This window comes from Anopheles bellator, chromosome 2 (assembly GCF_943735745.2).
Source record: "Anopheles bellator chromosome 2, idAnoBellAS_SP24_06.2, whole genome shotgun sequence".
Classification (NCBI taxonomy): domain Eukaryota; kingdom Metazoa; phylum Arthropoda; class Insecta; order Diptera; family Culicidae; genus Anopheles; species Anopheles bellator.
The window spans coordinates 79,121,158-79,146,106 of record NC_071286.1 but is presented as its reverse complement, the minus strand read 5'-3'; the positions used below and the strand labels follow the sequence as shown (position 1 = coordinate 79,146,106).

The window sequence follows — 24,949 nt, the reverse complement described above, 5'->3', positions numbered from 1 at the left end:
TTATTGGAATTGAATGTTGGATGATGTGTTCCCGAATGCCGCAGGGGCCGCAGCACTCTATGGCTGGGCTGGGAAGGGGGGGATTGAAAACCGGAAAATATGGATCGTGTACCGCAACATCATTCTGTACCGCAGGTGACAACCCGTGCCTTTGCCGTGTCGGGTTGGGCCGGGGCCATGTAAACCTCGTAAATGGAGTGCCCGTTCCGTGCGGAAGCCCGGTGCACAGTTGTCGAGAGGCGCGAAGATACATTTCATGCTTCATGGGACTTCATGCACCCGCGCGCGCCACAATAATCACGGCGACCGGGGTGGCCCGGTTCGGCTCGGTTGGGTTTGGGATTTTTTGCGGACTGCATAATTTATGGTGCTGGTGATACCGCCCGCGGCGTTGCGGAATATTATTTCGAACCGGGGCAGCACGAATATTTAAAGTAGGTTAAAGTGTCCCATCTTCTTAGGCGGTGACATGGGCGAACGGAGAAGGTAAGTTTTCCAACTGCAGTAACCGTTGCCGGAACCTGCCCTTAATCGGGCCAAACGAGATTTAAAAATGGAGAACAGTTCGGAACTGTGGTTGATAAGCTGCAGTTGCGAGGGGAGATGTCGTTTAGTTCTTACCATCCGGAGGGATATAATTGCTCTTCTCACTATCCACAACCGTTACACCCCATCCTTGTGGGGTTGTTTTGCTTTCGCCTTCGAAACTATCGCCCCGAACGGGAGTTACCATAATGCCGGACCGTGTGTTGTGGAGGTTAATGGTTATGCCGTGGGCTATGGAACTACAGGGACTGCCGAGGACTTTCCGGTGAAGCGCTCCGCTGGGAGGCAAAGAAAAAGCGCCGCGCCGAAATCTCCGACACGATCCGTGGAAGCTGCAAACGAAAGCATTGACCCAGGTGTAATGAGGTGTTAATGGGTCGACGACGAGGACGCTCCAGCATCCCAAAACATGCTAATAGCACCGCGATAAGGGGTGGGCCGGTAATGGGCCTTATGATAATGGGTGAAACCAATGTTAAAGGTTCCGTGTTCCGTTGGTTGGTTCCGTTCCGGAGCGATCCCGGGCAGGGGCAGGATATAGAGCCCTAGCAAAAGCAGAGCGCGATTAATGTAATCAACTTGGCAGAAGGTGTGGCAAAATGTTTGCTAGCACTCGTTGATTAGTCAATAAAATAGAGTTCACGCTTTCAATTAAGTCAAATAACTTCAAACAACCGTTAGCGCCACGCACGTGGGCAAAAAACCGACAAATCCTTCAAACCGAACCGAGCCCGACGATGTGAACCGAGGCCGTCGATGATCGACGAGCCTGCGCAAACCGGATGCCGGAATGAACCCATTTGTTTACATTCTCGGTTACGACGGACTCGGTCAGTCGTTCGAGAATGGTGCTCCTACCAGGACGTGCTACCGGCTTGTTCCGCGAAGGCTTGCATCACGTTGTCCACTTTCTCGGTTCTGGTGGTTTCAATTCTGTGTACTCGTGGCGCGTGTCAAGTGACAGTTATTATTAAGGCACCCCCTGCCGGGTTGGACACGCAGCCCTACGAAGCACAATAACAACTGCATTAATTGCTGGTGCCGTTGCTGATTCCGTTCGAGGCCCAAAGTTCGTGGTTCCGAAATAAAAATTCCCGTGATAAGAGAGTGTGTGGCCCGCACGGGCAGAAAAAGAAAACATTTCGCCGTGATAAGGGCCAGCTGATTCGGGGGTTTCACCTTCTCGATGCGGTTCCGTATTATTTCGAGCTTTGATGCGGTAAAAACCTCCAAAAAACCTCCGGCTCCAGCCCGACAGAATGTTTGGCAATTAGTTGGCAGCATTAATTATGCATTTGCCTGCCTGGTCCCGATGGTGCGATTGATGTTGCGACCACCGCGTATTGGTTTCTGTTTACGCGATTTAATATTCGTGAATTCCCAACGGCGACGACTTCATTCCTTCGAATGCAGCGATTAGTACGGAAAATGAATCGTGCCAAATTAACGGCCAAAAACCAGAAAACCAAAACCCAATGTTTGTGATTACTTTCAATTATTTTTCCGTTTTTAAAAGTGAAACCAGTGAGTGACTCGGTCAAGAAAGCTGCAAACGGTGCACTCGCTTTAGTCACACCTGCCCCCAAGAACACGTGCAGGTGGATCAGTCGGGCACGGGGACACGTGTGAAAGCAGCACAGCAGGACGAACGCGGATTGCCACCGGAGAGGTGGCAAAGAAAAACAACGGGCACACTGTGTGCAAACAACAGCATAAAACAACAACACGCCGGTACGCTGGAGCCGGCCGAGCACCGGAAAAGCCCGGTGGCATGGAAAATGAATTGGACCCGTAATCGAATCAATTATGTATAAAGTTGCACTGCCGTTTCCGTCGCTGCTGCTGCTTCCGGTGGTGCTGCTGCTGATGGCACCGGTCCTGTGCGGGGCCGGTGCATCGCTCGGTAAGTGCGAACCTCCGACGCTCGATCAGGCGCTAGGCTTTGGCTTCCGATCCGATCGGTGTGCGCGATGGTTTGGGTTGTGGTTTTTCCCGCGCCATGTGTTCAACAAAGCTAGCCCGTCCCTCCACCCCCCAGGGAAAGGCAAAGAAAATAATTAATTCGACATGCATTTTGCACGAAATGGAAGAATAAATATTGCTCTGTGATGTGTGATTCATTAACCGTTACAGCGATACACCAAAACGAATTATGTATGTCGAAAAGGGAGTTGTTTGTGATGTTAAAATGACAAATATCGAACTTCGAATACGTGTGGGGATTTTTTTCCCACGGAACGCACGGATAGGCCAACCACGGATCGAGCAAAAAGTTAATCAATTCTGAAAGCTACACCGAACCGGTCCCGATGGTACCGAGATGGTGTGTCCCCAGCGCGTCCCAACATTGAACGACCATTAAGCCCTTAATCATCGTCCCCTCTGAGTGCTAGTTGCTGTAAGCCATTACTTTGCGCCTGTTGCCAACTCTATCATTGCTGCCCAGTCTGCTGTTAACCTGCTCTAATAGAAACTCGGTTCCTTTCATTTAACGTCTATGGTTCTAATACAGTTTCGAGTGGCAACTAAAATTTTCAATTTCCAAAAGACAGCTTGGCAGTTGTTCAGACACATGCAGTGGGCACAATCGATCGTTCGATTTTGACTCGTCAAAGCATTACAACCCACGAACTAGTTCCACACCACGTTCCATCGTAATTAGCTGCGTGTGGCAAAAATGTTTCGCATTTCCCGTTGCGATGACGGTGGCCAAGGTTTTTGAACCGTTTTCCCTCATTATTGAGCATAATTTAAAAAAAAAACGATGTCAACCGAGAAATCATTGCAACACCGCACACCACCAGAGCTGCATGCGGTTGGGTTTGGCAACAAATGGATTTTACAAATTTATTCAACAAAACCACATCACCCCGGACCGGGTTTGCAATGCAAATATCATGTACCGTTTGGCGCTGTAAAGCGTGAATCAAGTGGGTAGCGCTTCGGCACTACAACCGGTACCGAGGGAACTGCACCACACAAACACCAGCACCGGCGAAGGGCAAAACACCATCAGGACGACGACGCCCGGTTCGTGTTCTGGGCGCGCGCATCGAGCGTTTCGGCTAATTATACTTTTTAGTTTTAATTACATGTTTTATTGCAGTCATAATTAGCATCATAAAAGTCGGCCGGCGGTTACCGACGACGAAGGCCAATCCGAGTACCGAGCGGTGAAGTCAATTGCGAACTTTCGTTCCAGCACCGGCACCGGTTGGCCGCGAATGCGGTTCGAAGGTGCTTTGGGTTTTGGCCTTCCCATTTCCCATCAGTCCGCTTGGGAATTAGTTCTGCAACACGCAGCCCCGTTCCGACTAGGTGCAGTCTAGGTGCTGCGAAAAGCCATCACCGCCGCCACCGGAAAAGGCTCGTTATGTTACAGTCTGGGCCACCAGGCGGCTCCATCGGCCGGGAGCCCTATTTCGAACTGTTCCGTGTTCCGTGCCCGGGTGCGATACGTGTTCCCGGCTCCGGCGTACTGGTGCACCTGAGGGGATCCCGTCGGGCACAGACCCACCCAGCCCAGGCCCAGTAAATTTTCATCGTTGACAATTTATTTCGGAGGTTCTGCGGTCATAAATTTCCACTTCAATTAGCTTGCAGCGGACCATGAAAGGTTGCCCACCCGGGGCCGGCCTCGGTGTGCTTGGTTATGAAAATTCGCCCGAAACCGGCTTCGTGGTCGCTTCCGGTAAATCGGGTTCCCGGCACCCGGCCCAGACACGGCTGCTTTACAATTGTTTTGCCGCGGCACCGGCCACGCCCCCCCCCACCCGGAGCGGAACAATGAAATGTGTCCATGTTTTCTTGCCACGCTCGCTTGTTTTATTTGTTTCTTCCAAAGGGCTTTTCACGCTTTTAATTTACTCCTTCTGGTTGGTCGGGGTCGATGGGTTTCCGGCAAAGGAGCGAAGCACATTCCATCAAATCTGGTTTTCGTGTCGGAAATAAGCGTGTCGGGACCGTACGGAACAACGGGGGCACCCAGTGGGAGTTCGTGTATTTCGGTTCGTGCAGGTGCAGGCTTGTCAATGTCTTTGGCCCCGAGTAGCAGCAACGATTGTTGGCGACTACCATTTCGCCCGGTTATGTAAACTCCACACAATCCGAGGTAAAAATCTATAATCGTATTAAGTCGGTAGTAAGAAAGTGAAATTAATAGTGTCCCGATTTGATGTCATATGGCACCGTTTTAAAATAGAAATACTCCCGGAGCTAGGAGCAATAGGCTCAAGGCTGCTTTCTGCGCCACTCACGATGATCGATTAATACACTCTACGCAAGAGAAAACTATGGAAAAAAGGTAGAGCCACTTATCGTGCATTTACTGCACTCGTCCAACTTCGAACTCGGTTTCCCTAGCCAGCACCCAGAGCAGCAACGGAAGGCGAACGAAAGAAGCCACATACACGTGTTGTGCGCAAAGTCGGCCCCCCGAAAGCTTAAGTGCCAAATGTTAATTTAAATGAATTTATTATCATACCCCACGGTGCACCGTGGATAGTGGAGCGAAACCACAGACCACGGACACGGAACAATTTACACCGGCTCCGGCTGTTTGTATTGCCTCCGTTCCACCGCTTTGCATCTGATGACTTTTACCGCCTTGCCGTTCCTTGAAGGGTAATTATTTTGTGCCACTCTTCGCGTGGAGGTCCTTTTTTGCACGGACCGAAAAGTAATAAATTTGTTTGAACCGAGCCCGTCGGTGGTGGTCGCGACAGGGCAGAAAAAAGTGTGAACAACTTCAATTATGTACGGGCGTGTAAAAGTTTGCTGTTGACTCGGGCTCTGCCCGGTGAGCCGATATAATTGTCGTGCTAATTATTGCTATTTTGATGGTGATAAAAATGTGCGACGTGTAATTTTTGTGTGAAGAAATTGAAACTAATCACGGTTCGTGCATCTCGGATCGGCTCGGAATTAATAAGCTGTTGCGAAAGTTAAACCATAATTAAATGGCAAGATTCATGGTTTTTACAGTGAAAAATAAATACGTACCTATGAAACCTACAGCGCGATCTGGTTCACAAATGTTGATTATGGCCTCTGCTGGTCTACGGATCGGCTACGTGGTCCTTGTTGCATCGTTCATCCCGGTACGGAACATCCTTTAGAAAATCGATCCGTTGGCAGCAGCATTTGGTTGACGGCTCCGGAGCGAACCTCGGAACAGGGTCCGTCCGTCTTCCTGTCCGTCGGGCTAAACGCGTACCTTAAGATGAGCAGAACGGCGGTTGCTGGGACGGATTGATGACCGGCCCTCGGGGTCCGCCAACCGAAACGTTGCACCATTTTGCAGGTGGCCTATTATGCCCGAGGGCTGATAATGGCACACGGCTCTCGACATCGCTGCAGCCAGGCTGTTCCGCTGAAGCCCTGCAGCCCGTTAATGAGCCCGATTTTCATCATGTCGTGATGCGGCTGATGTTTCTATTGTACCTAGTATCTGCTTCTAGGCTCGTGGCCGATGGTACAGGACACGGTCACTCGCGCGGCACTCTGCTCATCAGGAAGCTTACGTTTGATGGGTACAGCAAGGTCACTTGGATCGGGCGCACTAGATAGGGTTACTTTGATTCAAAATTATGCATGAAAGAACCTTGGCACCGTTGGTTAGTTTAAAGCTCTTGTACGACTTGTAAAGCGTATTTAGCTATGTTCCAATCAATTACATTGATAACTATAAAATAAACTATGCTCATCGAAGCATATTATTTCCATCATGGTATGGCATTGCATGGAACACACTGTAAACCGCTTAAAAGTCTTCGTTGCCAAACCACGTACCGCTCTAATCTCAACCTCAAATGGCTATAATTTAAACTTCGAATGGAAATTGATACCTTCACGCCCGTAGACCACGCCAGCATCGGGCGACATAAACGGTTGGGGAGCCATGTCTAGCGCGATTATCGAAACTATTGGTTATCGTTTCGCCATTACCTAATCCGCAAGACAACACGAAACGAGGGATATCGTTTCGGAAGGAATCGCTTTTCGAACTCCCTTTCCTTGCCAAAGATTTTTTATCGGATCAGATGGCGTATCCACCATCGGATGACAACGGTGGCGGTGTTGTCGTTCTCTGCTGTCTTCGTCACCGTTTGTGGCTTCAGTTTCGCGTCGTAGGATGTGCTATAAGTTATGGTGCGAGAAAGGATTTATTTATTTTCTCACATCGCCCCTTCGTGATAGGGTTTTTGGGGAAATTTTTCCGATTGCGTTGCCAATACTTTAAGTTGGGGAAGTTGAAACTGTGGGGACTGCTAATGAGCTGGTTGTTACCGAATAGGGACAAATAGTTTCATATCCCGCCTTTCTTGCAAATTTCATAATTTCGCTCACTTTTTTCTATGATATGACATTTTCCAATTAAAATTTGATTCTGAAAACCTTTGGGGTTGTGGAAAATAGCTTTACATAATTGTTTAATCTTACAACCGAGAACCGTCTATACGTGAAAGAAAAAGCTCTGCGAAAAAGGCGACTAAATGTTATTCAATGTTTTTGTCTGTTCTCTAAAATACTAAAATAACGGAGCATCACGGCCAGAAGGCCACAGAACGATGCACGCCCCCGAACATGGGAAGGTTCTGCCAACGACGTTTGGCCCTTGCCGATCTGCTTCTTCTCTTCACGACCGGAGGTCGCAGTTACATTTCCGATCGTGCATTTACCATAATGATGAGCCTCCGGTGCCGGTTCTGCTGCCTTCGTGCTCGCGCTCGCCAAAATCTGGACCTGTCAAGGACTCGCTTTAATGGACTTTTCGACCACCAACGACGGGGCCCACCGCGTCAGCCCCAGCCGTGCCCGATGCCCCGTGGCGATGCTTTTGTGATGTGCTCCACTAACTTCACTGGCTGGCTGGCCGGTCTGGCCAGCAACATCAAAAGTATGCGCCAGTGTCTGCGGTTGGCACCACGACCCACCAGCCCTTCGAATCTGTTGCGTACTTTCGGAACTATGATATGATAATTTTAATCCCCACCGGGAGCGGGTACCGCAATTTGGCAAACGCACGGAACTGGCCCCGCTGTGCTTTCGTCGGCTTCCGGGGAACCAACTTTCGATCCAACACTGCGACTACCGACTACCAGTTCGAAGGCATAATTTTATCGATATTAATTTGCACTAATTTCCACGAGGAGGCCACCGTGGAACCGAAGAACTTGAACGTGGTATTGGGTGGGGGGTGAGCTTTAAAAGTGGGCCAAACGGCCTACAGGAAGCCGGAAGGCGTGACGCGTGTGCGTTGCATAAATGATGTTTGGCCGCACTCTGTCGGCCTGTTCACGGGAAAAGCCCCATTTCATGAAGCCAGCCTTTGAGGGCCCTCTCTGTCCCTCTCTGTCCGTTCCTTCCTCTCGGTCAGTCTTAGTGACGGATTACGATGTCAACTGTCGATCGGTCTGACGATAGACGAAAGAGTCTCACTAATTGATGATGAAATGAGATGTTGGTGGTTTAACATACTTGACGAGAGCCTAATGTTTCAATCGAGTTTGATCATTGCATTGCAGAGTCGGTCATTGATGATGACAGATTTATTATCCACGAAATAGTCAGCACTAACCTTTGCGATACAATAATAAGCCGTAGTCGTGTTTTTGTAATCAAAAGGACCTCCAATCCGACCAAACGGTCTTTCGACCGGAAATATTAATGTTAATGTTAATATTAATGTTCGTTCCCCTTCGGTGGAAAGAAATTTAAATAAAGTGAACAACCAAAACCCACATTGAAAGCCAGTAGTTCCCGCATAGCATTGGCATCCCAACTCGAAAAGTCGACCACAATTAGTCTGGCTAAGTGTTTGGATCGCCACCTGCTCCGATTAGCCACAGCTGGTCAACTGCAAACTCAACTCCGACGGCCACAGTGCGGCAATAGTTTCAGTCGCAACTTTAGCAATCCCAAACGTAGCACATGTGTCAGGACGCGTTCCGCATCGCACAGCGAAGGTACAGACCATGCCGTCGACCCATGGCCATGTGCATCGTACAAGAAGATGTGCAACCCAAAAGGCGGTGTTATTGCACTTTTATCGAATTTTAGCATCCCCCGAACCGACTTTGGCGAGGGATTTGGGACACAACTTTTCACGGAGCAAGGAGCGAACTTTAAACTTAGAGCCCGCCGGGCGAAGATTTAGGACACCCGGAACTGCGGTTCCGCTTGCGAAGACAACCCCACCACAACCGGCCACGGTCACAGCTGTTAATGCGCTAGAATGTGGTCTCTGGTTGGACTACCGACCCCAGGGAGGATTTGTTCCCGGTAATCTCGGGAATCAGCCTCCGGAACTAGGGCCCGGCTCGCTTACTCAAATGAAGCCACAAACCGCCGGGTGGCGCGCCAAAAAATACGGGATGCAAATAAAATGCGGCTACAAGTTAAGCTCCGTCCGAGACTGAGACGGCCCCACATTCGGATGCACTGGACCCGTGGTGGTGGGGTGGGTTAATTTGTGTCCGTTATCCTTAGTCCTTCGGGTTGTTTGCCTATTAATGAAGGTGCGCGGCGTCCTCAGTGGTCGCCGCTTTCAAGTTCTTTATCGCACTAGCCGACCATTTTTGGGATCTTGGAGAAATACTACGGAAAGCAAGTACTGCCACTTTCGGCACTGTACATCGGAGCGATTCACTTTGAACCGGGCTACAAATTTAAAACTTTATTCTGCTTTACATCTGATTGTCTCATAACGTATTGATAAACCTTGCCAGGACTCTCGAATTTATGGTTCCAATTTTCGGCCGAAACCTTTTGGTCGATTCTGATTCGCGGCACACGGCTTCCGAAGAGCTCTGCACTCCGATGGATGGCTCCAAGCTTAGTGCATTACATCGTACACTTGCTCCCGGGCTCCCGGACCTCGAGGGGGCTATTTTTCACCTTTCTTTCGCCAACGTCCGTAGGGATTTGGCACCGCACCTGCCACCCTTTTCGGGGGAAGGAAAATTCAAAGTTCGCACTAACTCCAGCTCCGTCGTTCGACCGTTCCGCTTTCCACGATATCATTTACAGCTGCGAATGAGTTATCGTTTCTGGTGTTGAGCCAACCGGCAAAGTTCAACGCAGCGCGGGCACGCTCCCTGAGGTTCAGCATCGCCGAGCAGTTGAGGAAGGAACTGGGCCAGGTAAGTGACACCCTTTCACCCGGCATCGTGTCGGCAGTCGGGAGTTTTACCAACTAGTTGAACTTGGTTACGGGCAATCAATATGCAAATCTCGCTGGCCATATTGGCATGGTTCAATTTATATTTGCACCAGTTGTGTTCATTATTGTTGATCCTTTTTTTTCAATCCGTTAGTTTTTCCGCAACTGCAACTATGTTGCCAATTGGCCGTTCCAATGAGGTTTACTATTCGTAATTAGCATTTAGTGGTGGTAACAAACCAAACCATCAGCGATTGGCGATAGATGAGGTCGTATACAAATTAAGCGACTTCCGACCGGTAATTGCGTGGCAAAGTTTTTTCTTTCCCATCCTCCGTGGCCCTCATGGGTTTAATATTTCCGACCGCAACAATCAATTGCCGAGGAAAACCACGGGTGCCGCTAAAAGGCTTGTCCGGTGTACCCAACCTGAAATCAATACTGAACCGGAAGGCTTTTTAAATAGCTGTTTGCCACGAATTTACAAACATGAACCAAACACGTTTGTGAATCATATTGGTTTATCCTTAGTGCTCTATTGCTAAGCCTTCGTCCATAAAATTATTTCGCCGTCGGTCCCTTCTGAAGCAAGCTAATCGAACGCATCAGCAAAAAATGTATCACGCTTCACCCGTTGGGGCAACGTGTCCTTCCATGCGGGGTTCCCTTCGCGGCTTAAATTCTTTACCCTTTCGTCTCTCCCCTGCGTGGCGAAAGGAAACGGAACCCAACGAGCCGGACAATGTTTTCCTCTCGCACGAACTCTTCCCCGGCCACGACGGAGCGTGGGCCATTACACCGATCCTGCGGCACGTCCGGGCGGCACTGCTGAAGGCGACCCGGTGGCTGATCGTCTGCGAGGAGCAGAGCCACGTCAACGTGAGTCTATTAGCGCGCCACTTAGCCAAGGAGGATTACCGGGAGGTAAGCGAAGCCGACGACCGATACGGACTGCGCCGGTTTGGGGTTTGGCAATGATATTTCACCTCGTTTCCTGTTTTTTGACCACCAGTTTTTGTTGATCGAATTGATATGTTCCTGGAAGGCTTCTATTCGCTTGTTTATTTTTGATTATCAGACTTTTAAGACCTTCTTAAGACCTTAAGAAAATTGCATACTGTCGATTTTTTAAACTTTCCATTGCTAACAGTTCGAACCAATTCATTATCATTGCTAATGCCCAAACATCTCAATCCGCCATGATAAGGTTGTTACGTTCTTAAGTTCATTAGACAGTGTTCGTCCTTTAACGGACCCTGTTGGGAACAGCGTCACGTCGTAATCATCAGTCGCTGACTCCCCGGCGGCACGTGAGACGGTTCACATTACCACACCAGCATGACCCTATCTCTTCCTTTCTTCCGCTTCTAATGCTGCTCGATGGATTTACAACGGCCTCCCGTCCTTCACATCCCGCGGCCACCGCGGAAACGCACCTCGGATTCTGACCGTAGAAGTTATTCCTTGGCTACCCGCTGTACGACCGGGAGGCGACCATAATTCATCATTTCGCCTTTTTCAAAAACCCGTCCGGCTTCCGCTACCCGTACGTGCGGGCCGGCGTCGCCCTGACCGTGCCCCTCGTTGACCACCTGGTCGAGCTGATCTCCGACGCCGCCCCGTCCCCCGGTCCGGCCCTGTCCGATTTTTCCATCGACGCTGCCCACGAGTTCGCGCTGCTCGTCTGGCGCCAGGGGGCCGGATATCCGCTGCAACCGAGGCGCTACTTTTGTGCCAACCCCGCGCCGGACTGTGCGATTCAGGTGGTCACAGCGGCGGATGCGGAGGAACCCGATTGTGTAAGTATCGTAACCGTGGTATCGGTGCTGGTGGTTCCACTGGAAACCACATCCTTCCCGGCGCAACGAAGCACTTTCTACCCCTTTCCGGTAATGCCTTTATGCGTGCGTTAAAAGCTTGGCTGGCTAATACCGGGACGACGAAAGGTTCTACAGATTCAGCACCGACCACATTTATCTCAACCAACGTCGCCTGCGATAGCCTGGCGGAGCAAAGGATTCACGGGGTCAGGGCCAGATTTCGTGGCTTTGTGGGTGTGGGCCCCACATTATGTATGTTAATTTTTGTAACGGACACATAATCCCGCAAGAAGGGCCCCAGATAGATAGATAGTCCTTTCGTTAGCAATTTTCTCTGGCGTGGTCGTGTTAGGAACGGATGGGCTAAATTCAAGTAGTCTAAAATTCAGAAATTTCAAACTTAAATCATTGCTTCAAAACGAAAAAATCTTTTTTTAATGCCCACATGTGCAAAGATCGGCAAAAATCATTTTCAAATTTATAAGAAACTTCTGATCCGAAATGCCAAAATGTTGATAATTTTTCACAATTTTTAGGCATTTGCAGCGCAAAGACATTTTGCATCTAATGAGACGCAGCTTGACTACTTGATCAGCTTTTCTCGTTGCCTTAGATAGTTTTATATTTTTTTTTTAAATTTGCTATGATCGCAGACTTAGTGAGCTGCGCCCTCAGCGAAACAGTCTCCTAACTTTCTCACGATGCTCTGCATTGAATTTGTTACTATATTTAAATAATACTCATAGCAATTGTCAATAAAAAATTATAATTTGAAACTTTGCTTGTCAATCATTTGATAGCGGAAGGATCTTAAGAAAGCGGTAACAAAGGACGAGGGTTAAGTTACGAGTCCTTATTTTCGAAATGAAGTATTTCACGCCTTTAACAATAAGTGTTTACGTTTTAACGGGCAACAGTGCCGCTGTAATGCTACACCACAACCACAGCTCTAACGCCCTGACCAGAACCGGCCCCCTCCTTTCGCCCACAGACCCACAAACCGACCACCGTTGGGCAAATTATGTTTGCCGTGAAAACATGCCACAAGTACCACGGAGATCGCATTCCCGTCCTCAAGCGCACCTGGACCAGGTTTGTGCAGCATTTGCGGTACTTTAGCGATGTCCCTGGTAAGTGAAGAGAGACAGAGCGAGAGAGAGAGAGAGAGAGAGAGAGAGAGAGAGCTACCGGAGTGCACGCTTGCAGGACGATCGAATGCTTTGGATGTGTTCCTTCCACAGATCCATCGATACCGACGGTGGTGGCGACCGTGCCCAATACCAATGCCGGCCACTGCGCCAAGACGCTCGAGATTCTGCAGCTGATCGGGAACGAGCTGCGGTTTAATGGCAGCTTGCAAGCCATCCAATGGGTGATGCTGGTCGATGATGATACGATACTAAGGTAAGCTCGACTCCCAGAACACCGACCACCACATCCGATTGAATGGTCGAGGCCACAGCGCTGAGTCGATGTAATATTAACTTAATTAAAGTTAGCCCGCTCGATGGGGGGCCAACCGAACGAACGAATTTCCATATTCAAATCCAATTAGCGAGCCACCAATGCCGTGGAAGTCGGTGGGGCGGTCGGTGTAACGGAACACCATCCCCTTAACCGTGCCGTAAATCCGCTTCGACGAGCGAATTCTCGCCAACGCCGGAGGGATGCGTGAAGGATTAAACGGTGGCTAAAGAACGGCCCCCTCTGTTGGGGGTTCGCTGGTTGGATGAATAAATACCGGATAGATATTCCTGTGACGCCGACAGACACTGATTTACCGATTCGTCTGATGGATTCCCCAGTTGCCACGGAGGCTGGTTTCGAACGGTTCTGCAAATCACGCAAATCGAAGGCGTACACGAGATTGAGCCAGGGTGGGCCATATTGAATCACCAACGAAAGGAAAATGAGTCCATTTCAAAGCTAATTCATCAGCAATTCGTCGTAAGGCGCAAGGCTGGCGGCCAACCGTAATTCTCGAAATAACTCACAAATCTGCAGCCCACCGGCACGTGCAGGACCCTTTGCGTGGTTAATCCTTTATCAGAAACCGAACGCCCCCCGAAGCCGAATCGGTTTCTCGCTCCGGAACTCCACCCGCACACCACCGGCAGGTGGCTTCTGTGTGTCTGTCGGTCAATGCGACACTCATGAAATATTCAACGCGCAATACTCGAACTGACACCTACCATTTACCAGCGCAGCCCGGGTCCGCCGGGAGCCCCTCCACGGTTTTCCGCCGATTATGCTGCGACTCCTTGTAAACTACGTTTAAAAAAAGCGGGCGGCATTCGACTCCCGGCACCGGGCGCGTGGGTGGCGAGTTTTGATGTATGGAGCCCGGCGACCACCCCGCCGCGACATGCAGAGGTGAAGGGAGGGAACGATTTAATTTACCGCTTCAACCGCTCGCGAGGTTGTTCTGTTGCCGTCCTGTACCTCCCGTGATTGCAACGTTTGTGTTCCTCCATTTACAGTTCGGGTTCTGCCTTTTTTTCCCGGACAATCATAACGGAAGGGATTGGTCGGAAAATCTGGGGGTCTTTTGAGTTAACTTTTCCCCAATGACGTAATCCGGATGGGCGGTTAAAGGTAAAAAGAATGTGAGCAAAATAGTTGTAATCAAGCTTCTAAAGTTGCTCAAAATATTATCCTTTAATAATTATTGAGCAAAACAAAATCCTTTTAGAAATATTTATGAATTTATACAATTTTGTTTGCTGTTGGCCATGCGATGGATCAAACATTTCCTGCGGTATATTTCATACACCTTTCGAATAATATCTTCCAACCACGATTCCTTCCAAGAATCCCTATGGCCCGGAGGGGGCTCAATAGCCAAAAAGAACTTGTCACTTTTTGCCGGCAGCACTCTCTCAAGGTTCGAAGTTTGTCCGGCCGTAAGATTTCCCAACAGCAACACCGTCGAGCTGGTGGCCCAGGACTCATAAATTTAAACAAGCACACAATCGTCGCACTCATTCCGGTCCCTAATTGTGTGGTCTGATTTTGTTTTTCCCCTCACCTTACGCAGTCCATCGTCACTGGCGCGGTTCCTGAGCTGCTACGATCCGGATCGCGATCTGTACCTCGGCGAACGATACGGGTACCACCTGATGGGCACGGACGGCTACAGCTACGTGACCGGTGGCGGTGGCATCGTGCTCAGCGTGGCCGTCCTGGACGCACTGCAGCAAACGTGCGAGTGTCCGGCACCGTCCTCACCGGACGACATGATACTCGCGGCGTGCCTGCAACGGTTAGGCGTTCGGCCGATCCACTCGGCACTGTTCCACCAGGCACGGCCCACGGACTATGCGCCCGAGCTGCTCGACCCCCGGCGAACCGTTTCGTTCCACAAACACTGGCAAATCGATCCGCACCAGGTGTACAACAGGTGGTTCCGGCAGTCCGACGAACAGTATCACTCCGCGTCCGCATGGTCCGAAGCGAGCTGGATCTATCGACGCGATTCCTACCCGCTCCAGCCCTCGCCGCCCATCACGAACAGTCGGAATGAGCAAAACGATAGCATTCGTGAGCATCGCGAACGCGACAGCGGCGACACCGACGATAAACCGCCGTCTGTTCGCCAGCCAGCCAATCCCCACGGTGGCCAGCCTCATCATCCCGCACGGGCGAGTGTTTCAAGCGCACCCGACCGAAATGTTCCGCTGGCTGGCTTCACGGACGCACCGCAACATATCGTACGGCCACATTGGTGCGCCAGTAATGAGCTTCAATCAAACGGTGAGGCGCTTCTGCTGCGTCAGCAGAACCTGCCGGAGTCGGCAAACATAATTAAACACACCGATCTGTAGAGCGGGCGGCGTGCGTGTGCTTCCGTGCGAAATCTGCTGACATGGCCGATCACAGCAGATGGTTCCAGGAAGGTTTATGCTTCAAACGGCTAATTCGTTCGCACGATCCGCAACAGGGGCCGCTACTTAGCAAAAGGCAACCAAAATTATCTAACATCGCAAAGCCAGTAGCGAATAAACAAACTACGCGAAACATATCTAAAAATACACAAGAAAAGCAGTGAGTGCTAAATACTAAAGATGACAGAATCATTGTATCCGAGTTCTACAGTGATAAGAAACCCTCACAATAGGAATTTCGGTTTGGTCAAAGAGCAAAGAGCGGACCCGGCTTTCCGATGTAAATGAGAAGAAAACATTTAATAATAATACAATTTTCTTCTTGCATACCTTGCGGAGTACAACTAAACAATTACAACGTTATTTTTTTTCTTCGATGCTTAATAAGCTTACAGGATAGTTCCTTCAGTGGTTAGTTGATTATCGTAACGGAAATGATATTCGCTTCTATCGAGCAAGCAACAATCGGACGCTCGGTCACGGTCTCGGAGCCCTCTGTCGGGGGTTGCAATACCGTACCGTAAACCAACATGAGCGTCCCTCACGCCAACGCTGCAAACACGCTAGTTAAGGACACGTTCCGTCCGGCAGTCTTCCAGCTGCTTGCTGAGTTCCGCCTGCAGGGCCAGCAGTTCACGCGTTCGCTGGTAGATCGGATCTTGCTGCCGCATGCTGGGATTCCAGCGGCAGTACAGACCCTTCCAGAGCCGTATGTGCCGCATGCTGACCACCGGCCGCAGTACCGTTTGGACCGGCATCGAGCTGAGATAGTTGCTGAGCCCACCGTACAGTGGATTGCGGTACTCTTCGTGCGACGAGTTGATGAATGACCACAGCGAAACGGTACGGTTCTTGAGATCTGCAAGAAGCAAGACTGGGACGGTTACACAACCTAATCTGTAGAAATTCGTTCGTTCGTTACCCACCGTTCGCAACTCGCTCCCGCTCGGTATTGAACAGGAACGTCCCGAACCGACACGAATACAGATGGTCCAGAATGGTAATGAGGAAATACTCGTTAAACTCGAGGGCGTGCGGGAACTGCTTCGATATTTGCCACACGCAGTCGATAAACTGTAAAAACACGGGCGAACGATCCGCGTCCGAATGGTGGTTATCACCGTGACCGATACGCTGTAAAATTGTTGACAAATTGGTTTTTGGGTGTGGCCATTCCTTGTAGTGTTCGGTGCGTTTACCTGCTCGAATTTGTGACCAAAGCTGAGCCATTCCTTCTCGATCAGCACCTCGAAGCCTTTCAGTGTGCGATAGTAAGGATCGAGCAGCAGCATCGAAAGGGCCGTCAGCTGCGATGTACGATCCCATCCGTCGGAACAGTGGACCACCACCGACATGCGCATGTTTTCGATCTACCGTTGTGTTGATTTCCAGTTTCGTGTTGATTGGCAACATGTAAATAAAGGAAACCAGCGAACTAAATTTCACATAACTTCGATTTGGTAATTTCATAGGACAAGCAATAATCAAGTGATTGATCAGGCGAACGATTCATCAGGGAACTCCCAAGTAAATTCCTCACTCAGTACTGTTTAATGTACACACGGGCCTGGTGATCGATACGAAATCATCTGTCGCCGATAACGGTCGGTTTCTTATCGCAACTTACCCGGTCGACAATCCGCACCGCACCGCCCAAGATGCATTTGATGTGCTTCAACCAGAGTGTGCTCTCGACCGCTGACAGCCACTTGTGATCGTCGTTGGCCGGGAAGCAGATTTCCTTCAGCTTGCGCAAGCTCTCCCGCATCACGTGGATGTTGTGGATGTCGAGAAACGTGAGCTCGACGTTCTTGTACGCGTCCTCCGACTCGTAGCCACCGCCTTTCGCCTTGTTGGCGATCGCATTGGCGCTCGGGCGCGCATCGATGATCGACAGCTTGTCCGACTGGGCGTTCGCTTCCATAATGAGATTGATGTACGTTTCGTCCGCCTCACTGCGCTTGCCACCGACCCCGACCAGGGGCTGCGAGCATCGGGTGATCGTCGCCAGCGACTTCGGATGTATCCAGCACAGCACCGGTAACCGATTGCGTGACCGAAAAGCCGCCACTTGCTTCAACAGATCATCCTTTGCCGTTTTCGGTACGGCCCAGACCGACGGATAGCTGTCGCAGATTTCGTACCCCTCGTTGATCCGCGTTATGCGCCACGTATCGTTGTTCGCACTGTTCACTCCCATCCGCCGCAACTCGGCCACCGGTTCGTACACGCTCCACCCGTCTTCGGTGAACTTTTCCCGGTAGTTGAACGCAAACAGATGGCCTTCGTTGGCCCTCGGGAAGGCATAGAGCTGCAGCTTCTCGAACACCGTACGACGCGAGTGGTTCTCCTGTTTGTGCGCAAACCGCAGATTGCGCATATCCTTACAGAAGATGTCGATACCGTACGAATTTTCACCGCGCGAACTAACACCACCGACCTTCTCGATGCGACTAACGGCACCGAGCGGACAATCCACGACTATGACCGGATCCTTGTCGGTGGCCGGTTGCGAGCGGAAGTGCAACCGATAGTTGGTGATCGTGAGCGTACCGATCGCTGGCCCACTGAATGGGCAGATGTACGAAACGTCGTTCTTCCGGTCCTGCATGTTCTCACCGGACAGATACGTGAAGCCGGACTCGTTGGCGACCTACCGGGGGAAAGGGGGAACGTATTTGAGAAAATCCATTATCCGTCATCCAAACGGCGACGTAAACACAACTCTTACGATCGTGTCCATGCCGTGCTTCGAGTTGAGCGAACTGGACTTGGAGTCCGAATCGAGCGAATTGGAGCTGCGATGAAAATCGGTAGTCCCGTGGTGCTCCATCGTAGGCATCTGGCGGCAGCTGGAACTGAAGGTGTGCACCGAAACGTAGCAAACGAAGAAACTTCCGCGCAACCGTTCGTTCTCTTGTCACGCCCCACTGTCGGAGAGCGGACCACGACCAGCACGGCGCACTAATTGGATTCAGTTGGCACACCCTAAACCGCAAAGTTAGACGGGATCGCGACACCGACAGCGGAAGGACTTCGATCACGAAACTCGGCACTCCATTCGCTGCGGAATGTGAAATTCGTCACTTTCCTTTCTCCGTCCTTTGGCGTGTAACGTGACCCTTTGTCTAGCGAACGGTACGAACGGCCATTGCCCTCGGGGACAATCGGGACACGGTGAAACACCCTCAATCCTTACGAGATCCGATAGAACCGTGACGTCTGCCGATCTGCCCCTCGTGCGTGCCGAGCTTGGAATGCCGTAGCGCGATTCGATTGGAGAGTCGGTTTGCGAGTGATAACAACGGCGATTGCCAGCCTGTTGTCGAGAGTGATAACACAAAATTGATTGATATCTTTGGCCACCCCCTCAGAGCTTTCCTTCTTCTTATTCTTGTCGATTTGAAGGTTTCAGCGAAACGTAAACAAACCCCGATTGACAGATATTCAGCAGTGTTCAGCAGACCAAGGTTGCTGCAATAATATTTATCAGATTTTGAACCTCTAGTGGAAAACTTAACTTATTTTACCGCAAATTGGGCATAGTAATAGTGGAAAACTTAATAAAACTATTGGATAGAGAACATCATGAACATGAACTTTATTTAAACGTTTCAGTCTCCATTTGCAGCGCACATATTTACGGATGGCATTTTGTGCGGAATTTCGTTCTGAATTCGACAGCAACATAAGGTACGTTCCCCTGCAAAAGATTGTGACCTAATCGATGGCGCTTTCTCCAACAAACGCTGGTTCATTTGGACGAAAACTTAAGATCACTTAACTCTCGCTAAGAATAAGCCCAACAATTCAACGTTCATTTCGAAAAAACTGACCCCAAGCCGCAAGTATAAACGTGAGTGACCCCTAACTCGCGAGTATAAACGTGAGAGCCACCAGCATTTCCAATCTTCGGGCTAATCCGCGAAAGATGTCGCAAAACTGTTGCCGCATCTGCTTGGGGACTAATCCGCGGCCAGAATCCTTTCAATCGCTCTTTTCGACCCATCAGGAGCGATTTTTGGCCACACTGTTCACCGAGTTGTGCGGGATTGTGGTTGGTAGCCTGAAGCCGCAGGCCCGAGGATGGAGCTGAAGTAACGTTGCTTTCCGTTTCTCAAATGTTTACGTTTTAGGTGGAAGTGAACGATGATTCACCGAAAATGGTTTGCAAAACATGCGTGGAGAGCCTCGGACAGGCCCACGAACTGCGGCAGCGGTGCATAGATTCCGACAAACTGCTCCGGCAGATTGCAGCTAGGAAGCAGAAAGAAGCGAATCCGAAGCAAACCGACGACCGTGCGAACGATGAGGACGCGATGGATGCCTTTTCGCGGAACATGTACACGGTCGGCGCACACTCTGTGATGCTGCTCGGGGGCAACGGTGGTGTTGATGGTGGCTCGATGCCGGACTATAATCCGGAAGCTACGAGCCTCGCCCAGGAGCAGCGGCTTCCGAAAGGGTTCGTCGAGCTGCTGAACTCCACATCGGCGCGACCGCGTGTCAGCGAGACAGCGCAAGGTTGCTGCGGGTGTGAGTTGTCCTTCCAAACGGAAGCCGCCCTACAGGAACACTCGCTAGTGGCGCACTACAGCGAACGCATCGTTTGCGATGCCCGGCCGTACGAGTGTCCCGTTTGCTATAAACGATTCGTCGATGGTCCATCACTGGCGGTTCACGGGCTTTCTCGCACTCTTTGTTACCGGTGCCGCTACTGCGAGAAGCGTTTCAACGACCGGCGTCAGCTGCAGCTGCACGAAAAGTATCACCGGCGGAAGTACGTGTCCGTTAGCGCAGAGCAGACCGCAAGCGAGTGTGGCATTTGTGGGCAATCGTTTCGGTGCCGGGCGAGCTTGAAGGCACACATCCGACGGCTTCACACAACGGAGCCGCATGCCGAGCAACTGATATACAAGTGTGGCCAGTGTGAGCGCAGGTTTGCGCGCCGGACGCATCTGCGATCGCACGAAATTTCACACTCCGATGCGACACCGCACGGCTGCGGCGTGTGTGGGTTAAAGTTCAAGCGAAAGCAGCATCTGGTGGCCCACCGGAAGATTCACGACGGCACCGAGCGGACCTATAAGTGTCGGCACTGTGGTGCCGGCTTCGTTCACCAATCAACCCGGGCCTACCACGAGATCAGCAAGCACACCGGGGCCTACCCGTTTTCGTGCTGGGTTTGTGGGAAGCACTTTTTCCGCAAGCCTATGTTCGATAAGCACATGGCCCGACACGGCCAAGAATGAACGTTGAATGAATGAATGATTGTGCGCGGTCCAACCGCTTCCCATGTCCAGCTTAGATGGACGACTGTAAATATAGTCTTAAGATCTACGTATGAGCCACTTGAAAATTGCTTGTTGTCAAGATCATAGATCAAGTCAAAGATTGCTTCGATGCCCAGTAAATGATGCAGCACATAAATGTAGTAAATCGAAACAATAATAAAACTGCTGATGGTAAAAATATGAACTTGTTACCGTCGTACCGCGGCCAAAATGTTTAATGGAAAGATTATCCTAGAGCTAGATTATCCTGGCGCAACAGTTCCATCGCTCGCGGCGTTCGGGCAGACAGTTCTGATGTGCTTGCGCAGGATCACCGCGTCCAAAAAGCCCTTGCCACAGTCGGAACATACGAACGGCCGTTCTCCCGTGTGGCGCCGCTCGTGAATGGCCAACTGGCGCTTCCGGATGAACGCAGCGTCGCAGTAGCTACATTTGTGCGGCCGCTCCATCGTGTGGTTCGACATCTCGTGCCGCCGTCGGTCGGACACGTTGACGTACCACTTTTCGCAGCCCTCCGTCCGGCATTTGTACGGCTTCTCGCCGGTGTGCGTTCGCAGATGCATGGCGAGAGTGTCGCGCGTTTTAAATTTCTTCGGGCACGACTGGCACTGGTGCGTCGCTTCGCCGTGCTTCAGCTGTACGTGGCGTTTCAGATTTTCCAGCCGCGCAAACCGTTCCAGGCACACGTCGCACTCCAGCTCGCGTGGCTTGTGACACTTTTGGTGTGAGCGCAGCGACGTGATCGAGGAGAAGGATTTGTCGCATTCATCGCAGGAATACGGTCGTTCCCCGGTGTGTGTCCGCTCGTGCACCAGCAGCACGGCGCGGGACCGCTTTTTGATGCCACAGACCGAGCAGACACAAACCTGCGCGCCACGCAACGATTGGTGTCTTTTGAGCGCGGTCAGATGTTTCAGCCGCAGACCGCAAACATCACACGCGACCGTACCCGCGCCGCTCTCTTCATCCTGCTCGCGTGCGATGCGTTTGTTTTTGGCCAACGCCTCCGAGTGGAACCCGCGAACGTGCGCACACAGCTCGATGAGATCCGTGAAGGACTTCTTGCACTGCTCGAAGCAACAGTAGCGCACCGGGTCGAGCTTTATGGCGCTGTTTTCAAGCGGACAGAGACGCATCGACGAGAGGACCTGACTGTGGATCGCACTGCGCTGGTGAAGCTCCATTCGACGCGCGTTTGGGGTTTCGAACGAGCACAACTTGCAGTAGTGCTGCAAGACAGGGCGCATCCTAGCGCCCGTCGGTGTGTCTACCGTTCCCATGGCCGTATGATTAACGAGCTGCGATTGGCGAATGAAACGACGGCCACATACATCGCATCCGTAGGGATGCGTGCGTTTTCGATCGCTCGCTTCCGGCGGGTGCGACGCACGGATGTGGTCAGTGAGCTCTTCCTCGTCCTTGAACTGCTTCCCGCAACCGCAGCACCGCACACCGGGCATTTGGACGGAGTAGTAGCGATCATCAATATCCTCATACGGTAGGTTAAAGTACGCAGCGTGTTTCTGCGTGTGCACCATATGCGAGAGCATGCGCTTTTCACTCTCCATCACGGTTTTGCAGAGCGTGCAGAAGTAGAACTGCCGTTGCTGCCGCATGCGCAGGTGGCAATGGTAAACCACCGGGAACTTGAACTGTTTCCCACAGTACTCGCAGGTGTACGGAGTGGACGACGAATCCTTTTTCTGCTGTCGCGTCGTTTTCCGCTGGCGTTTGTTCTTGAGATGTTGCTCGAGTTGGTGGGTAGTTTCGAAAAACTGGGCACAGCAGCAGCAACGGTGCTGCTTTAACTCTACGATCATATAGCCATCCTGCTTCGCTACGATCCGCAGGTACTTTTCCTGTATTTTGTACATTTCTTTGCGCAGCAGCGATTTGGTATGCTCCCAGTGTGACCCTTGTTTTGGCACAGTCTTGCGATTAGCGACGCTATTTGTTTCCTCCTCGTCGTCGAGTTCGCGATCCTCGTATTCGTCATCTGCTTCCTTACCGTCTACCTCGACGTATTCTTCAGGTTCGGACGATTCATCGTCCGGCATGAACACGATGGAATACACTTCATCCAACGCGTCGGCCACACTGCCCTCGTCTATCCTGTCCCCACCATCTTCCATTGCTTGCCCCGGCGGCGGCGACTGCAACTCGATCCGGATTTCACTCAGTTTGTCATTCATCACCATCGACGGGACCTCTGCTGCATGAGACTCGAGATGATCGAACAACTTCGCTTGCTCAGTGAAGAGACTGGTGCAACTGAGGCACTGGTACTGCGGGGAGGTTTCTTTTCGCTGCCCGTCCGCGTGGTGGCGTTCCAGTGCCTTTGCGCTGGTAAACGACTGATAGCAGACGCTGCATTGCACGGGAAGGTACTTCGAGCGCTGCTGCCGTTTCCGGTGGCAACGAATGGAATGTACCTTTAGGTCGTCCTCGCTTTCGAAAGTCATGGTGCAGCCGCAGCAGGGGAAGCAATCGAGACCCACCAGAACGTAGTGAACGTCTTCGCGCCATGAAGCGCTTTGCTTTGAGGTGGATTCGGATTGTGCGGTTTCTGGCAATGGAACGGCTTCCTGGGGTTCGTTGCATGACTCTTGTTTTTCAAGATCGTCGTCGACCACCAGTTCCGTCTTGTGCTTCTCGAAAATCTCTTCCACTTCCCAGGCGAGTTCCTGCTCGGTACACCCCGTTTGCTCTTCGCATTCCTCTTCGAGTGTTTCCACATAATACTCTTCGGTTGGCGTTCTGCAATAAACCCAGGGATCAGTTCACACTCTTGACCGCCAAACTTGGCTTGCTTACCGTGTTGCTTCGAGTAATGCGCGTAACCGGGCGTCCGTTTCAATGCACTGTTGGCGCAGCTCAAACGCCAGCCGTAGCCGCTCGAAGCAATCCAAGCAAATGTTTTGTGGCAAACGGCGATCACTGGTCACCTCGATGCCCGTGATCGCCTCAATCTTTTCAGCGATCGATACCTGTTCCTGAACCAGCTGCACCGAGATGAGATCGTCGTCGTCCGGATTGTTGCATATTCGACAGACTTTACGGACAGTCTTAAACACATTGCTTCCTTGTGAATGGCACCAAAGGATCGAAAATCGATCATTTGTACCATCAGCGACAACTTCCATTCTTTAATTTGTCTTTTAATTTTGAGCGTTGTTTACTTTCTAGCAGAATCAAACAGAAACATCTGACAAATGAAATGCTGGTGTTTCTCACGTTTATACTCGCGAGTTGTGAGTCGCTCGCGGTGAGTTTATACTTGCGGGTTGGGGTGAGTATTTTCGAAATGAACGTTGAATTGTTGGGCTTATTCTTAGCGAGAGTTAAGTGATCTTAAGTTTTCGTCCAAATGAACCAGCGTTTGTTGGAGAAAGCGCCATCGATTAGGTCACAATCTTTTGCAGCAACCTTCTCCAGCAAGTACTTTCGCTCCTATTTTTGCAGGTATGGTTCTTCCGTATGGTTGGTGAAGAATAGGGCGAGTTCTGGAGGGCTTTGTGGAATCGTGCCGCGAAGGTCCACGGACACACGCTGCTGGGCAAGGAGCCGTCCACATATCCCGGACGTGCTGGATATTCTACGATAATACGCGGATAGAGTGGCTAGATGAGGCTGCAGCTGAAGCTGATGTCCCCTAGAAAGTGGAAGCCGGTTTAGAGAATTTGAAACTGCAACAGGGACGTGATGTGCCGGAGCGGATAAGAGCCATAGTGGAAAAGGTACGAGACCTGGAGCATAACGGAATAGATCTTGCACAAATTGACGATCAGTTAGAGCACGGACAAGCTATGCAGGAGCAGATGAGTGCCCTAACGATCTGCAAAACATGATCTCCCATTATATTTTCTCAGAACGACTCACAACCTTAGAGCCTTTTGCCCTCTGCACTCTGCGCATCGGAGGCAGATTTAAAGAAGAATGTGACGACGAAACACGACCATAAAATATTGTGATTTGATCCATTTTTATTAATTTCTTATCATTAAATTTTTGAACTGTGTGTTCTTTGTTGTGTTTGATTCTCGGCCTTGGTTTGGCCTGCATGCCTTACAGTTTATAGCACAAACGATGTAACGATACACAATAGACTTTCTCCCTTTGTAGCATTTCTCTTATTTCGGACAGTGGGTTCGCCTCGTCCGGCGCCGAGGGGATCTTGTTAGGACACTAGTGCTCCTTCGGCCAATCAAAAAAGAAACACACAAAAACCAGGATGTAGTATAT

The 24,949-nt window shown here is 50.8% G+C and overlaps 5 protein-coding genes across 6 annotated transcripts in view; 2 read left to right on the top strand and 3 right to left on the bottom strand.

The window, feature by feature from the left end:
- The first annotated feature begins 2,352 nt into the window (after positions 1-2,352).
- On the top strand, positions 2,353-15,507 carry LOC131212109 (beta-1,3-glucosyltransferase). The gene is made up of 7 exons (XM_058205850.1): positions 2,353-2,449; positions 9,577-9,689; positions 10,427-10,633; positions 11,164-11,508; positions 12,521-12,659; positions 12,771-12,933; positions 14,567-15,507. The coding sequence occupies exons 1-7, from the start codon at positions 2,353-2,355 to the stop codon at positions 15,351-15,353; spliced, it is 1,851 nt and encodes a 616-aa protein (XP_058061833.1). The 3' UTR covers positions 15,354-15,507.
- Positions 15,508-15,749: 242 nt separating this feature from the next.
- LOC131212110 (myotubularin-related protein 2) lies at positions 15,750-18,684 on the bottom strand. 2 transcript variants are annotated; one of them, XM_058205853.1, is made up of 5 exons: positions 18,136-18,684; positions 17,041-18,054; positions 16,613-16,783; positions 16,340-16,547; positions 15,750-16,272 (listed from the first exon to the last, which is right to left on the bottom strand). In XM_058205853.1, exons 1-5 carry the CDS (start codon positions 18,253-18,255, stop codon positions 15,977-15,979), a joined length of 1,809 nt encoding a protein of 602 aa, XP_058061836.1. In that variant the 5' UTR covers positions 18,256-18,684; the 3' UTR covers positions 15,750-15,976. The 2 variants fall into 2 exon arrangements, with proteins under 2 accessions (XP_058061836.1, XP_058061834.1); XM_058205851.1 differs by having other exon boundaries at positions 17,041-18,066; positions 18,145-18,684.
- A 660-nt stretch (positions 18,685-19,344) lies between these two features.
- On the top strand, positions 19,345-20,849 carry LOC131208133 (zinc finger protein 300-like). The gene is made up of 2 exons (XM_058200783.1): positions 19,345-19,470; positions 19,550-20,849. Exons 1-2 carry the CDS (start codon positions 19,345-19,347, stop codon positions 20,663-20,665), a joined length of 1,242 nt encoding a protein of 413 aa, XP_058056766.1. The 3' UTR covers positions 20,666-20,849.
- A 100-nt stretch (positions 20,850-20,949) lies between these two features.
- Positions 20,950-22,839, bottom strand: LOC131208132 (zinc finger protein ZFP2-like). The gene has a single exon (XM_058200782.1). It carries the CDS (start codon positions 22,837-22,839, stop codon positions 20,950-20,952), a length of 1,890 nt encoding a protein of 629 aa, XP_058056765.1.
- A 678-nt stretch (positions 22,840-23,517) lies between these two features.
- LOC131208131 (ets DNA-binding protein pokkuri-like) overlaps positions 23,518-24,949 on the bottom strand; it is a 2,242-nt gene continuing 810 nt past the window's right edge. Inside the window, exon 2 of the mRNA XM_058200781.1 lies at positions 23,518-23,789. Within this exon, the coding sequence (XP_058056764.1) occupies positions 23,518-23,789 (272 nt within the window). The remainder of the gene's footprint in view (positions 23,790-24,949) is intronic.

What these genes read in the sequence shown, in the direction of transcription:
- LOC131208132 (XM_058200782.1), bottom strand. Translation starts at nt 22,839, where the DNA reads ATGGAAGATGGTGGGGACAGGATAGACGAGGGCAGTGTGGCCGACGCG.
- LOC131208133 (XM_058200783.1), top strand. Translation starts at nt 19,345, where the DNA reads ATGTCGCAAAACTGTTGCCGCATCTGCTTGGGGACTAATCCGCGGCCA. An exon ending in CCGAGTTGTGCGGGATTGTG is followed by an intron (nt 19,471 to 19,549) that starts GTTGGTAGCCTG and finishes TTTACGTTTTAG; the next exon opens with GTGGAAGTGAACGATGATTC.
- LOC131212109 (XM_058205850.1), top strand. Translation starts at nt 2,353, where the DNA reads ATGTATAAAGTTGCACTGCCGTTTCCGTCGCTGCTGCTGCTTCCGGTG. An exon ending in TGAGGAAGGAACTGGGCCAG is followed by an intron (nt 9,690 to 10,426) that starts GTAAGTGACACC and finishes GCGTGGCGAAAG; the next exon opens with GAAACGGAACCCAACGAGCC. An exon ending in GTACTTTAGCGATGTCCCTG is followed by an intron (nt 12,660 to 12,770) that starts GTAAGTGAAGAG and finishes TTCCTTCCACAG; the next exon opens with ATCCATCGATACCGACGGTG.
- LOC131212110 (XM_058205851.1), bottom strand. Translation starts at nt 18,255, where the DNA reads ATGCCTACGATGGAGCACCACGGGACTACCGATTTTCATCGCAGCTCC. An exon ending in TTGGTCACAAATTCGAGCAG is followed by an intron (nt 16,548 to 16,612) that starts GTAAACGCACCG and finishes ACAATTTTACAG; the next exon opens with CGTATCGGTCACGGTGATAA. An exon ending in GCGGGAGCGAGTTGCGAACG is followed by an intron (nt 16,273 to 16,339) that starts GTGGGTAACGAA and finishes TGCTTCTTGCAG; the next exon opens with ATCTCAAGAACCGTACCGTT.